This window comes from Dermacentor albipictus, chromosome 6, assembly GCF_038994185.2.
Source record: "Dermacentor albipictus isolate Rhodes 1998 colony chromosome 6, USDA_Dalb.pri_finalv2, whole genome shotgun sequence".
Taxonomy (NCBI): domain Eukaryota; kingdom Metazoa; phylum Arthropoda; class Arachnida; order Ixodida; family Ixodidae; genus Dermacentor; species Dermacentor albipictus.
Genome location: NC_091826.1, coordinates 499,371 through 515,538, shown reverse-complemented (window position 1 = coordinate 515,538; position 16,168 = coordinate 499,371). Strand labels below are relative to the sequence as shown.

General features: G+C 46.1%; 1 protein-coding gene across 15 annotated transcripts in view; it reads left to right on the top strand.

The window, feature by feature from the left end:
• Positions 1–16,168, top strand: part of LOC139060737 (transmembrane protein adipocyte-associated 1 homolog) — a 274,253-nt gene that overhangs the window by 124,478 nt on the left and 133,607 nt on the right. For all 15 annotated transcript variants that reach the window (XM_070539794.1, XM_070539785.1, XM_070539789.1 and 12 more), the window contains one exon: positions 5,887–6,003. In XM_070539794.1, the coding sequence (XP_070395895.1) occupies positions 5,887–6,003 (117 nt within the window). The remainder of the gene's footprint in view (positions 1–5,886; positions 6,004–16,168) is intronic.

The following is a 16,168-nucleotide window of genomic DNA, read 5'->3' as shown; positions in this document are numbered from 1 at the left end:
AGTAATGCGTTTGTCCTCTCGGATTCCGCCGCATCTACCCCGACGACCGTAGTTCCTGAACCAGGCTACGACATTAATCCAAGTCTCCCTGCGATCAAGCAACAGCAGCTCAGAAATCTGCTCCGACGATACAAAGGCTGCGTTTCGACGTCATCGAGGATTCTACAAACACCAGTCGCCAAGCATCGCATAGTAACCGAAGAGTGCGCTCAAAAACTTCGTCAGAGCCTTTACCGAGTTTCGCCGTGAGAACGTGAAGCTATAAGAGAACAAGTCGATGAAATGCGCGACGACATCATCCAGCCGTCGAAAATCCCGCGGGCATACCCTGTTGTCTTGGTGTAGAAAAAGGACAGAACCTTACATTTCTGCGTTGAATATTGTCGACTGAACAAGATCACAAAGAAGGATGTATACCCCCTACCACGAATAGACGACGCATTAGGTCGGCTCTGCAACACAAAATATTTCTCTTCGATGGATCTCAAGTCTGGCTACTGGCAAATAGAAGTTGACGAGAGAGATCGCGAAAAGACTGCCTTTCTCGCGCTAGACGGCCTCTATGAGTTCAAGGTCATGCCATTCGGACTGTGCTCGGCGCCTGCAATGTTCCAGCGTGTCATGGACACGGTGTTACCAGGATTGAAGTGGCAGACCTGTCTTGTTTACTTGGATGACGTCGTCGTCTTCGCCGGAAATTTCGACGATCGCTTTAGGCGGCTTGCGACAGCACTAGAGGCCATCAAGTCATCATGGCTCACTCTGAAGCCAGAAAAGTGCCGCTTCGCTTACGATGAGCTTCTGTTCCTAGGCCACGTCATCAGAAAATCTGGAGTCCGCCCCGACCCGCAGAAGACAGCTGCCATCGCAAAGTTCCCACAGCCCATCGACAAGAAGGCAGTGCGTAGATTTCTTAGCATGTGTGCCTACTACAGGCGACTTTTCAAGGACTTTTCATGCATTGCTGAGCCGCTCACACTGCTAACTAAATGGGATGTCGAGTTCTAGTGGGAAACGCCACAGGCCGACGCATTTCAAGAACTCAAACAACGCATGCAGTCGCCGCCCGCACTTGCGCAATTCGACGAGCACGCCGATACTGAAATCCACACTGACGACAGTAGCCCAGGCCTCGGTGCCGTCCTAGTCCAGAAATAAGATGGACATGAACACTTGATAGCTTACGCTAGCCGGTCATTGTCAAAAGCGAAAGGCAATTATTCTACACCCGCAAAGGAATGCCTCGCCATCGTTTGGGCTACAGCGAAATTTCGCCCCTACCTATATGGCTGGCCATTCTAAGTCATCAGCGACCATCACGCCTTGTGTTGGCTAGCGAATTTAAAGGATCCTTCTGGACGGCTGGCGCGGTGGAGCCTAAGACTGCAAGAATATGATATTACTGTAGCCTATAAGTCCGGACGAAAACACTCTGATGCCGATTGCCTATCACGCGCTCCCATTGACTCGCCGCTGCAAGATGACGAAGATGACGATGCCTTCCTTGCCATTTTAAGCGCGGAAGACTTCGCTGCACAGCAACGTGCAGACGCGGAGCTAAAAGGCTTCGTCGAATATTTGGAAGGGCACACCGACGTTGTCCCCAGGGCATTTAAGCGCTGATTAGCTTCCTTCACGCTTCAAAACAATCTACTCGTGAAGAAGAACTTTTCACCAGTCCGCGCCAACTACCTTCTTGTTGTCCCGTCAGGACTTCGTCCAGAAGTATTGCACGCCCTACATGACGATCTGACCGCTGGACACCTAGGATTTTCCTGGACACTAGACCCGGAGTTGAAAAACCTTGTCGAGTATTTGTAAGGGCACGCCGACGTTGTCCCTAGGGCATTTGAGCCCTAGGGAGAAGCCCTAGGGACAATGTCCCTAGGGCATTTAAGCGAGGATTGTCTTTGTTCTCGCTTCAAAACAACCTACTCATAAAGGAGAACTCGCCAGTGTGCACCAACTACCTTCTTGTCCCATCAGGACTGCGTCCAGAAGTATGGCACGCCCTACATGATGATCCGACCGCTGGACCCCTTGGATTTTCCCGGACACTATCGAGGATACAGGAAAGGTATTATTGGCCGTGCCTGGCCGCCGACATCACCCGTTATGTCAGAGCATGCCTAGACTGTCAGCGACGCAAGATACCACCGACAAGGCCAGCCGGATTACTACAGCCAATCGAGCCTCTTTGCGACCATTCCAGCAGATTGGGATGGACTTGCTGGGACCCTTTCCGACGTCAACAACCAGAAATAAGTGGATCGTCGTGGCGACGGACTACCTCACCTGCTTTGCTAAAACTAAAGCACTGCCAAAAGGTAGCGCAGCCGAAGTGGCGAAATTCTTTGTCGAAAACATCCCGCTGCGACATGGCGCCCCAGAAGTCCTCATCACCGACAGAGGAACGGCCTTTACAGCGGAGCTCACCCAAGCCATTCTGCAATGCAGTCAGACAAGGCCCAGGAGGACAACGGCCTACCACCCACAGACGAATGTTCTTACGGAGCGGCTGAATAAGACCCTTGCTGACATGCTAGCAATGTACGTCGATGTCGAATGCAAGACCTGGGATGCCGTCCTGCCGTACGTAACATTCGCTTACAATACGGCGGTGCAATAAACAGCACAGATCAGGCCGTTCAAGCTGGTTTACGGCAGGAACCCGACGACGACGACGCTTGAAGCCATGCTGCCGCACGTCACTGACGAGGAGAATCTTGACGTTGCTACCTATCTCCAGCGCGCTGAAGAAGCCTGACAGCTCGCCCGCCTGTGGATCAAGAACCAGCAGAGGACCGACAGCCGACACTACAACCTCCGAGACGCTTCGTCAAGTACCAACGCGGCGACCGTGTTTAGGTATGGTCCCCGATACGCCAACGAGGACTCAGTGAGAAACTACTGCGAGGCCTGTTCGGACCCTACAAGGTCATCCGACATATTGACGCACTGGACCATGAGGTCGTGCTAGACGGCATTTCGCATTCACAGCGGCTCCGCGCACGATCTGAAGTGGTCCACGTGGTGCATCTTACACCCTTTTACGGACGCTGACAAACTTCCTTATTTTGTTGTTTTCGTTGCTAAGAGTGCTTTTCTTTATTACATTCATTTGTTTGCAGCATCAGGTCGATGCTTTTTTTAAGAGGGGGTATTGACACGTGTACTTATCTTTATCGGGCGACCACGTTTTGCCACCTAACAAATGTTATCGCACAGCACGGGACGCGCCTGCATGTATCCGAAGTTTCTGGAAAGTTATCGATGCTTCTATCTGCTGTCTGTTGTCGCAGAAACTTGTGTTATCTGATTTCATTGCGTGACGTGAATGGTGTAGAACTTTGTGGAAGGCACAGGGGTCCCAATGATTAGTCTGGAACATTCGATGACTGCTGTATAAAACCCGATGCGCTTGACCCGCTGATCAGATTTTCGACGATCACCGACTGTGTTCGCCGCTGCCGCCGTTCTTTGAGTGTAGCCTGTTTTTGAGGGCACAAGTTTGCCCAATAATACGCTAGTTTCGTCTTTCTCACTTTGGCTGCTTTCTTCACAGTCACTACCACGTGACAATATTGCATCTGAAGGGAAGTAAGTGCCATGGAGAAAAAATGAGCAAGGTGTGTGTCCCAGTTTCGTTCGCTGTGCAAACTGCAGCCATTCGTTATATGCTAAGTGGATTGCCACGCTGCTTCTAGAAAGTGAAAGGGCTTTTGTTCTGATATGCATTCCACAAGAAAGTACGGGTGATGTGTGGTCTTTTCACTGAGTGGCTTTGGACATGTTGTGGAACTGGAAATGTCTGGTCGCCTTGTTTGTGTTTAAAGACATGGGGTTCCCAAATAATTGGGTTCCATGAGGGGCCAAAATGAATCCAACCCCAACGGACTTTAATGAATTTTTACAGTACCGTTTGGACTTAACAAGAAAGACCATCACATGCCGCATCTGCACTTTGGTGTAGTTTTTGTGGCAGGACAATTACGGCAGTGGCATGCAAATCTCATCGCTGTGTGATGCGTGGGCTCACAGTGTCCACGCTGAACGAATTTCATTCATGTTCATAGGGGGGTCTGTAACAAGTAAACTGGAATGGATGTTGTGCAAGCTAACGTGCCATTCCTGGCTGTGTAAGTGATTCACGAGAGCAGCATATAGCATGTTCATCTGATGTGGCGACTGTCGACTGCTTTCATTTCTGCAAGCGATGCACACTCAGACAGGTCCCACTCTAAGAGGTAGCAACATTTGAGCTATCCTCTATTATACGCATGCAGTACGCTTACAACAGCACTATGCCACACGCACTGTCACACAGATCAATGAAGATGCTCATCGTGAATGGGTTGGTGATAGCCATGAATGCAGTGTACGATGACCCGCAAGGAGATTTGCTGGTACTGGAACAGGAAACTGAGTGCACGTTGGCGTTTTCATGTAACACTGGTAGTGAGCGAGTACTGCGGCGAAGCGGCTACAGCGGTCGGCTATTGTTTTTGATTGCATACACCTTGTGCCTTTTCTTGTTTACATGGTATCTAGCGGCCAAAAGCGTGTCATATGATCACAGTTTAGTGATTTGCTGAATATTGGTTCCTTTCAGTGAAAGTTCTTGTTTTTAGAAAACACATCAACCAGCAAAAAAGAAGCATAATTGTATTGGGTCATTTTTCGTGATCTCGATTGCAAGTGTTCACGCCGGGAAATCATGCTAACTAGATTGTATCAACGAGGTTCTACTGAACACTAACAATGCACATATGGCATCACAAATGTTGTATACAGAGGTACAAGTTATTGCTGTTAATCTTCGTGTTTTAACAAAACCAAGGTTCTTGTTTTTGTACACTATAGATAAGTTGATTGCTTGCAACAAATAGCATCTAACATCTAACACGTTTTATGAATTGCAATAATGTGGTGGTTCATCAGATAGCTGTTTCCTGCTGCAAGCAGAAGGTTTGTCAGATGAGCTATTGCCTGAATGCTAGATTAAGAGAGCACTGTAATAATGTCGGGAAAGGACACCGTGGTTGTCCCACACGGCTTCCTTGAAAAAAAAAACTTTTTTTTTTGAGGAACCTGTATTGGTTTCCTTTATAGCGCTTAACTACGTTTTGGTGGATGTCTCACTTTCCCTTTATTAATTACTTATCTCCACCTTGTGGGTTTCCATAGAACTATTATGTCAAACTGCATTGCAACACATATGGATGCAAACCAGGAAACGGTTTGCATCCATGTGTGTTGCAATGCAGTGCTAGCCAACCACTGTGTCCTTTCCTGACATTATTACAGTGCTCTCTTAATCTATCATTCAGGCAGTAGCTCATCTGACAAACCTGCTTACAGCAGAAAAGAGGTATCTGATGAACCACCGTTTCATTGCAATTGATAAAATGTGTTAGGTGTTAGATGCTATTTGTTGCAAGCAATCAACTTATCTATAGTGTACTGCTGATTTTAAAAACTTGCACAAAACGATATTGAACAGATTTTTTTAATTGCAAAGAGCAGTGGTTTACTAGATATCGGTTTCTTGCTTCAAGCAGTATGCAAGTCATATAATTCATTGGCTGAATGATAGATTAAGAAAGCAGTGTAATAATGTGAGGGAAGGACATGATGTGTGCCTGTCATTGCATTGTTGCTTATGCTTGTTATTACTCCTTGGCTCATAAGATTTATGTGAATACTGATAGAGTTGCCAGCCATCTTTCCTTTTTTGTGTTGCAGAAGTACACTATATGGCTCCAGTGATGCATTAGTACCATTCATGTTCTACAACATATATCCCAAATTTAAATTTAGGGTGTTGTTCTCACTGCCACAAAATGACCAAATTGCTTTGCTAAGTAGTCATGTCGTTACTTGCAGGGTGTTTTGGAGTTGGTGCTTCCAGACCGCAAGTTCTATGTGCCAGACAAGAACTTTGAGTTGTTTGGCCATGGTGGCATGCTCTTCTGGTTCATCAGCTCAGTCCTGTTTGCTGTGGTAAGTGTTGCCAATGTGTAGCCCAATGATGCCACCAGCACTGCATCACGGCTACAGGTGTGCCATGCTTCTTGATCGCTGGTCTTATGGAATTAAGGCTTTCGGAAATAGTATGTTTGACAGCAGTAAAGTCATCATTTTATAAAACTACCTCCTAGCATTTTTTAGTAGTTACACTACAGTTAAACCTGGATGTAACGAACCTATATGTAACGAATTCCTGGATTTAACGAAGTTTTTGAATTCCCCAACGCTGCCCCCATTGAAGCCCATGTATTTTCGACCTTGATGTAACGAACGCGTTGCGGCGGTTAGCCTTGATGTAACGAACTCCCAAAGCTGATCAGTCATTACTTTTTGCACTTTTAAGGAAAATTCGGCCGAAGAAATGCTCTAGATTATTGAATATTAATATTGTAAGGAGCCAGCAGCTACGCGAACGCCAGGGATTGCCGCGACCGAGCAAAGTTAGCGATGATGATGATGATGATGGCGGCAACTAGCGCCGCTCCGTGCCTAACGTAGCAGTCTTTTCAGGCTTTGCTTGTCTAGCGTGACGCCAGGTGGCATTGGTATCGGCAGCTGGTTTCTCTTTCAGATTTATTTTGTTTCGTATAGATTTGAGGACAAGCATTCTTATTTAGTGATTTTTATTTGTTTCAACGGCTTAGACGCACTTATGTGTAAGAATTCACTTGAAAAGCAACGCTGATAGCCGGTTCTTTCATTGCCAGGGCGCGGGAAGGGAGAGGGACGATGACGAACGACACTCCATGACGAACGACATGCGTCACTTTATTTCCTTCTCTATGGATGCGTTGCATTCGCCATTTTGAGTGTTGTCCTGCGTTCTGCACTTGTGCGTGTGTCAACTGTGCCCTGGTACTGGTTTGTCCGACTTGTTTTGGAGGTGCTAGGCCTGCCTGTCGGCGTGTAGTCGTGCGTCTCCGCTTCTAACTACGTCGTCGGTTGGTCGTGATGAGTTCTGCTGCCAGAAAACGAAAAGTTCTGTCTTTTGAAGACAAACTCGCAATTTTAAATGCTGTCTCCGCGGGCGAGAAGATGAAGGACGTTGCCGCCCGTTTCAGCATTCCAGCGAGCACATTATCAACGATTTTGAGTGCGGAACACAGCATCAGAAACGCAGTGGAGTGGGGAACAAGCTCGAAGAAAAAAAGACTGAAGCTGTCCACATACACTGATGTGGACAAGGCAGTGTTCACATGGTTTTTGGACACGAGAGCCAGAAATGTACCCATAAGTGGTGCGATCTTGCAACAGAAGGCAAAGGATTTTGCGTGTATCTTGGGCCATGATGATTTCAAGGCAAGCAACGGGTGGCTGCAGGGATTTAAGAGCCGGCATGGTGTCGTCGGAAGAGTAATCAGCGGCGAATCTGCCTCCGCAGACAGCGATGCTGCTGCTTCGTGGGTGGCTGACGAGCTGCCTGGAATCCTGAGTCGCTTCGAGGCGGCTGATGTCTACAATGCCGACGAGACGGCTCTATTTTATCAGATGCTTCCGGGCCGCACGCTAGCGCTAAAAGGCGATGACTGCCGCGGTGGAAAGCAGAGCAAGCTCCGCATAACAATTCTGCTGTGTGCCAACCTCGACGGCACAGACAAGCGAGTCCCGCTAGTTGTCGGCAAAAGTGCCCGTCCCAGGTGTTTTAAGGGGACGAAGCGTATGCCCGTGAAGTATGTGGCGAATTCCAAAGCTTGGATGACTCGGCCAATATTTTCTGAGTGGTTGAAGGAATTTAACCAGGACGTCAAGCGGCAAGGCCGTCAAGTTTGCCTACTGCTGGACAATTGCTCAGCGCACCACGTTGAGGGCCTGCAGCTGTCGAACATCGAACTGCATTACTTCCCGGCCAACTGCACGTCTCTAATACAGCCCCTGGACAAAGGGGTCATTAACAGTTTTAAATGCTGTTACCGGCGCCGACTAATCCAGAAGATACTTCTCGACATCCGTCTGGAACGGGAGATGAAGATCGACATTTATTAAGCAGTCGAGATGCTTGCTGCCTCCTGGCAAGAGGTCAGGGTAGAAGTTATCGCGAATTGCTTTTTAAAGGCCGGAATAGCCAAAAACGCACGGGCTGGTGCCGACGAGGAAGAGGAGGAAGACCTTTCTACTCCGTCCGATGTGGCCGAAGCGTGGAACGAGCTATGCACTAACGGTGGTGTACCCGACGACGTTGAACTGACTGACTTTTTATTTGCCGACAACGCCGCCGTGGCTACAGAAGAAATGTATGATGCAGCAGTAGCTGAAAGCGTGCAAAATCCCGATGGCGGTGATGATGGTGCCTGTGAGGCAGATCCGTGTGACGTGCCTTCTGCAAAGGAGGTGATGAACGCAATGGACGTTATGCGCCGTTTCGTCGGCTCGCTCGACGATGAAGGAGCTCTACACGATTTAGCTTCTTTGGAGCGGCGTGTTGTGCCGTCACTTGTGCCGAAGAAGCAAGCGCAAATTACGCAGTTTTTTGGTGTAAAATAAATGCTTGAAGGGTGAGTTCACCTTCGCGGATATATTGAGCTATTTGGTTTCGTTTCTGCATCATTCGTACGAGCCTTCACGCGAAACCTGCATGTAACGAAAACCTGCATGTAACGAAAAATTGCGAGCTTTTGTCAACTTCGTTATATCCAGGTTTAACTGTACTACCATTGAAGATTATAGTATAGCCTTGTCAATTCAGTGTTTGTTGAACCAAAAACAAAGTGAAGAACTAGTAGATTTTAAAATAATGCAACAAAAGAAAAGTTGTTATTGCGCCTCTTAAGCTTTGCACTTCTGGCTAGTCATGGGCTGGTGGAGTACGCAGCTGGAAGTTAGTTTTCCTCAGATTGCTCTTTCCACCTCTTGGTACATTTCTGCCGCACGCTCGTTTTTCTCTGACTGGATGGTTCTGGTTACCCACGGGCTGCCAGATCCTGCCAGGGTGATTTTGGTTTGGCAGCTCTCTGGAAGCTTTCTGGCTAGCATATTACAAACAGAGATGGTGAGTGCCAGTGGCGTAGCCAGATATTTCGTTCGGGGGGGGGGGGGGGGGGGGGGGCTCAAGTTGCAACTCGGCCTCCTCCTTAGGAGGAAGCTTTAGCTCGGGTGCTGCGATCTAAATACATATAGAAGAGGAATTCATTTTTCTTGGCAACCGCTGCACCAAATTTGAAGAGCTCTGTTGCATTTAAAAGAAAAACGTAAATGCTATTGACTGCTAGGCCGCTATCTTATATACGTTCGAAAAGCCCACGTTCGATTTCGCCTCACGCGATTGGACTAGATTGCTCTAGGCCGTGATATCGGCGCAGCCTGGACAATCGCGTGATGCTAAATCGAACGTTGGCGTTTCGAACGTGTACGAAATAGTGGCCCTAGTTTCGAATTTTTCATTTACGTTGTCAATTCTTTATTAAAAATTGGCCAAATTCGCACATTTTCAGAAAACGAAACTATCTAGTTTCGAACTCTGTAACTCAACAATGAAAAATGATATCATCATTCTGTGACTTTCATGTAATAGTACATCATCAGCGGACAAAATTGATATGTTATACATGAATCTCAAAAAAATTTAGTATTATAGAAATACAGCTTTTCCAGTACCCTTGTACACAACGTAACCAATTCACATAAGGTACAAATTGACGTATAAATTTGTCCGCTTTGCTGTTTACAGAACCGCAGTATATGTTCTTGATACAGAGCTATTAGATTGTAAACATTGTGGTTCTATTTTTTTCAAACTTTCGAATTATTCGAAATATTTTAAACAAAATTCAGGCCCTAAATCGAAATTCCGCTTCCAACAGACACTAGAATCTAACAATCTCTTAAATGCAACAAATTTCATTCAAAGCGACCCAAGGGTTATCTCAGAAAAGCGTTTCTGCGTTTTACGTGTATTTGAATAGGCCGCGTTGGAGTTGGGTTTGAGCTAAAGCTTCCTCTTAAACAATTTGTCGAGGGATCAAATACGTGAATAATAATTGAATTGCCACTGCAAAAGATGCTGCAAACGAACTTTTCAACACTATGCACTGTCGAAACAAGCAAGATATGTATTTCTTCATAAAAGAATATACTTGTACGTGCCAAAAATTTTGCCAAAATAACTCATATCAATGCTTCCACGTTTTTTTGTCTATTTAATAAGTAAAGAATGCATAACGCAAACTTAAGAACTATATCAGTTCGAAACTAGCAAAGCAGTGCATACCGTTGACATGAAAAATCTACAGGCCATGAAATTAACAAGTTGAGGACAAATATGTTAATGTCATTCTTTGTCTTATATCTTTGTCATTCAAGAACCATGTTCAAGAACGGCCAGTGAAAAATCTCAATGATGCTGTCGTTTATTCCAATGTATTACGCAGTAGCAGCTGACACCGGTCGCGTATCATGAGTAATTGCACCGAAATTATAGTCGCAACAGAGAGCACATATAAAAAGCACCCCGCAGGGGCGTCTGCATCAGCAGGCGTTTGGTGTGTTGCGACACCACGTACCCGAGCACACGAGGGTTGGACTCGCCCGCGTGTAGCCGTGCGCGGCTTAGCCGTGTCTTGGGGAAAGGGGATCCTGGGGGTTGAGCCGATGCTGGGTGTTTGGACCTTTAAGGCCCCCCGGCGGAGGCAACACACCTCTTCGGCCTCGGCTTCACATAGACGGCACCTTCAGACTGACCCACCTGGAGGAAATCGGCAGTCGCCTTTTCCTATCCTCCTCTCCAATCTTCGTCTTTCTCTCCTACTTTTACATCTTTCCTGTCTTCCCTTCACTTCTTATTACTTCCGTATTTCCTGGCAGCAAGGTTTAACCATGTGTAATATATCCTGCCTTGGGTATATATATATTAGGTTATAGTGGCGATGCATGGCTGGCGTCTGCAGGTTCTCTTCCAACCTTGTAATAATAATATTTGGGGTTTTACGTGCCAAAACCACTTCCTGATTATGAGGCACGCCGTAGTGGAGGACTCCGGAAATTTTGACCACCTGGGGTTCTTTAACGTGCACCTAAATCTAAGCACACGGGTGTTTTCGCATTTCGCCCCCATCGAAATGCGGCCGCCGTGGCCGGGATTCGATCCCGCGACCTCGTGCTCAGCAGCCCAACACCATAGCCACTGAGCAACCACGGCGGGTTTCCAACCTTGTAGCGTCCCTTTGTTGGGCTCGGTGGTGGGTGGCCACCATCGCCGCCGAATTTTCCAGTGTTTACATGGGAAACGCTTTTCCCCCCCTACAAGATCGCCATCCAAAACGAGGGCGCACCGAAGCAACATTTCAGTTCCTATTAAAACCAAACTATGACACCTTCCCAAAGTTCCATGTCCTTCACAGTGAAGGCAACACAACTATTAGAAAACTATCACCTTTCATAGTATCCAAATGCCTATCAAACGCGATCGGATCAGGCTACAAAGCATCAAAGATGGCAAGTGGAGACCTCCTCCTCGAACTGACAAAGAAAGAACAAGTCGAAAAAATCAGTGAACTCAAAAGCATCGGTGACACTAATGTCACAATTTCCCCACATCGCTCGCTCAACACCAGCAGAGGAGTAATATCAGAAGAAGATTTCATGAACCTCAGTGACGAAGAGCTCCTTGAGGGATTCCAGGAGCAACATGTAATCAAGGTACAAAAGATAACACTTCGACGAAACGACCAACAGATCCCCACAAAACACGTAATACTTACATTTGGCTCCAGTACTGTGCCAAGTTCACTCGACGCAGGCTACCTGAAAATCAACGTCCGACCATACATACCGAACCCGAGGCGGTGCTTCAAGTGCCAGAGGTTCGGACATGCATCACAATCATGCAGAGGAAAGGAGACATGTGCAAAGTGTAGTGCCAACGACCATCCATCTGACAACTGCAATGCTCCCGCACAATGTGTCAATTGCAAGGGTGATCATCCAGCTTACTCGCGGAGCTGCCCTTGCTGGAAAAGAGAAAAAGAAATAATTGCAATAACTGTAAAGGAAAAGATTTCATTCCATGAAGCGAGGAAAAGGTTAGCGCATTTACCTCAAGTAAGCTATGCCAGTGTGATGCGGCAGGGGGCAGCGCCACACCGGTCTCGGGAATCTACAGGGTCCACGTCCGGTACTCCTGTAGAAACCCCAATCGCCCCCTTTGTGGCTGCAGCCAGTGCTGCTCCACCAGCAACGAATATGCGCCTGCAGACAACAGTGCCGCAGGGCCCGAAGTTGAAGCGTACCCCACGGCCCGAGACGCGTGTCTCGGCGCCTGGTTCTCGATTGTCCAGTGCCTCGGAAAATGCGATGGACGTCGATCCAAAAACCCCGGCGTCATTGACGCCAAAAGACCCGCGCTCCTTGGAGCGCACGCAGAAGGAGAAACATATTTTAACTTCTGTGAGAAAGGGAAAAGTAACCTGAGTGGTTACTGCCCTTCATAAGAGTAACCAGGTTTTAAATAGATGTCACCTACAATTTGTAAGCTCACCCACATAAGTATTTTTTTCCCAATTCCAATAAGATGGCTTTTATCATTCATTGGAACTGCAGAGGCCTAATTCACAATCTAGGTGACATCAAAGACATCATAAATAAATGATCACCAGTAGCATTCTGCCTTCAAGAAACGAACCTGGGACCCAAACATACACATTTTCTTAAAGGTTTTACTGTCATAAGAAAGGGCCGCGAGCACTCCAGCCATCTATCAGGAGGTATCGCTATTATCGTCCAAGGCGGCATCCCCACACGGAACGTTTCACTACAAACTGCGTTTGAGGCAGTAGCCGTCACTGTTTTAACTTTTAAGACTGTCACCATATATTCGTTGTACATCCCTCCCCATACCCATTTCACAACTCGAGACATGGAAAATTTAATTAGTCAGCTGCCGGAGCCTTTTGTTTTAGTTGGAGATTTTAATGCTCATTGCACTCTTTGGGGCAGCGATAAGAATAACCCAAGAGGACAACTTATCGAAGATTTCATTTTGACAAACAGCATCTGTCTTTTAAATTCAGGTGCGCCAACTCATTTTTCACCAAGTTCACGCAATTTTAGCTGCCTCGATCTAGCCTTTTTCTCTCCGGACATTTTTACAGATTTTAAATGGGATGTACTCGAGACTTCATATGGCAGTGATAATCTACCTGCCATAGTCAAACTCACCTCAACGCTACCCATTATATCCTACAAACCACGCCAATGGAAGTTACAAATGGCAGACTGGGCTGTTTTTACGGAAAGTGCCAGGCTGGAGGAGCTCACTTTAACAAACTTAAGCTTTGACGAAATTAATGCAAAATTTACTAACTGTTTTATTTCTGCAGCTGAAAAGGCCATTCCACAATCTTCTGTTGTTCGCAAAAAGCTAAATCCTTGGTGGACACACGAGTGTACCATAGCAAAAAAGCTGCAAAATAAGGCCTGGGGAGTTTTACGCAGGTACCCAATACATAAAAACTTTTTAAATTTTAAACAAGCCAAAGCGAAAGCTCGATACATTCGGAGACAGGCAGAAAAATCTTCATGGCAAAAATATGTATCAACAATTAATAGCACCGTCACATCCAAAAGGATGTGGGAACAGGTCAGGAAGTTTAAGGGGGACTACACACCATACACGATACCCATACTCACACCTTCAGGCACTCAGACAACACTACAAGAACAAGCGAATATACTTGGGGAACATTTCTATAACGTCTCTAGCTCGGCTAATTATACAAGCAGGTTCTTAACTTACAAACTATCTGCAGAAAAAGAAAAACTACCAACTACTTGTACGTCAAGGGACGAATACAACGCTCCATTTACGTTACAAGAGCTTAACAGGGTTCTCTGTGCTGGCAAAAAAACAGCAGTAGGTCCTGATCGGATCCATTATTCTATGCTCGCACACCTGTCCCAAGCATCCGTAGATGCTCTCCTTAAATTTTTTAACAAGGTATTTGAATCCGGAAGCATGCCAAAATGTTGGAAAAATGCAATAGTTGTGCCTTTTTTAAAAACAGGAAAATCCCCCACATCCCCAAGCAGCTTTCGACCCATTGCCCTGACAAGTTGTTTGTCAAAATCGTACGAGAGTGTCGTAAATGTAAGGTTAACCTTCACGCTTGATAAACAGAACTCCATTGATTTTCACCAGTGTGGCTATAAGAAAGGGTGTTCAACGACAGACCACCTCGTCCGACTTGAACACGAAATACGTGAAGCATTTTTACACAAACAGCACTGCCTGGCAGTGTTCTTCGACCTTGAGAAAGCGTACGACACCACGTGGAGATTTGGAATCTTACGTGACCTCGCCGCGTTAGGAATGCGTGGCAAAATGCTAAACTGTCTGGCTGATTTTATGTCCAACAGAACATTCTAAATCCGTCTAGGCACTGTGCTCTCGCGCACATTTATCCAGGAGAGCGGCGTGCCACAAGGTTGCGTACTTAGCACACCACTCTTTGTAATAAAAATGAACTCTGTCAACAAAGTAATTCCCACCTCTGTTATGCACTCCATATATGTCGATGATCTGCAAATAGCGTGCCGCGGCTCTAACTTACGAACATGTGAAAGGCAACTCCAGATAACAATAAATAAACTAATGGAGTGGGCTGAGGAAAATGGCTTCCGCTTCTCTACTCAGAAAACTGTTACAGTGCTATTTTCACAAAAACGAGGGTTGTACTTAGACCCGGATTTAAGATTGAATGATGTTGCGCTGCCGGTAAAACAAGAATATAAATTCTTGGGAGTAACCTTTGACAAAAAACTAAACTTTCTTGCCCACATTAAAGCTTTAAAAATTAAGGCAAATAAAGCATTGAATATCCTCAAAGTGTTATCTCATAAGCACTGGGGTTCCGACCGAACGTGTCTTTTACGTATTTACCGGTCTCTTGTTCGTAGCCTTTTAGACTACGGCTCCATTGTTTACGGCGCAGCCAGACAATCCTACATCCAAAGACTTGATCCAGTACATAACCTTGGACTGCGACTGGCAAGTGGTGCCTACAGAACTTCACCCCTTGAAAGTTGATACATCGAATGTAATGAACCCTCCTTACAGCAGCGCAGAGCATTACTCACTTTTTCCTACGTACTCAGAATTCAGTCATCACCGCAACACTTATGCTACAACATCCTCACACAATGCAACTCACGCTTACACCACACAAATGCACCGAACATGATTAGGCCACTTGTCCTGTGGTATGAGCAATACAGTCGGGATTATGACATTCCCCATGAAGTCCTCCAGGTTGCCAAGAAACCACAACGGCTGGCCCCGTGGTACGATTTCACACAGTTATGTGATTGGACGTTAACACATCTAAAGAAAAGAGACATCCCACCCAAACACATTATACAAGAATTCCATGCACTTCAGGACAAATATCAAAATAACATGCAATATTACACTGATGGCTCTAAAACGAAAGATTACTTAGGTGTGGGGGCCGTAACGGAAAATTGGAAAACAAGTATTCGATTGCCACAACATGCCTCTGTTTTCACGGCCGAAGTTTATGCTATATGGGTTGTTAAAAAGATTATCACTGATAAACACAAAAATGCACTCATATACACTGACTCTTTAAGCACACTGAAGGCTCTACAGCTGAAATCTGAGTGTGAACCCTTGATAGGAGACATTTTAAACATGTTGGTGCTTAACGAATACGGGAGGTCAATTCGTTTCTGTTGGGTCCCAAGCCATGTTGGGATACCAGGTAACGAAGCAGCTGATAGATGTGCATTGATGGCAGCGCACAAAGGTATCACAAACACGAAACTCCCATTTAATGATAGCATCCGTGCAATTAGAAACGCCTTCACGGTAAAATGGCAACGCGAATGGGACCGTTGTGCCGACAACAAGCTACATCTCACGAAACCCATAGTTGGCGAGTGGAAGTCATGCTATCATCAGGAGCGGTTCATCGAAGTAGTTTTATGCCGACTACGCATTGAGCACACACACCTCACGCACAATTACTTACGAAAGAAGACACACCGACATGCGAGAAATGTCAACAGCCACTAACAGTTATGCACATATTACTCACATGTACGCAGACTGAAACACACAGACGAACACTTTTGCACAAATTATATCAACTACACATACCTTTACACCCTGCTCTAATTTTAGGTGATG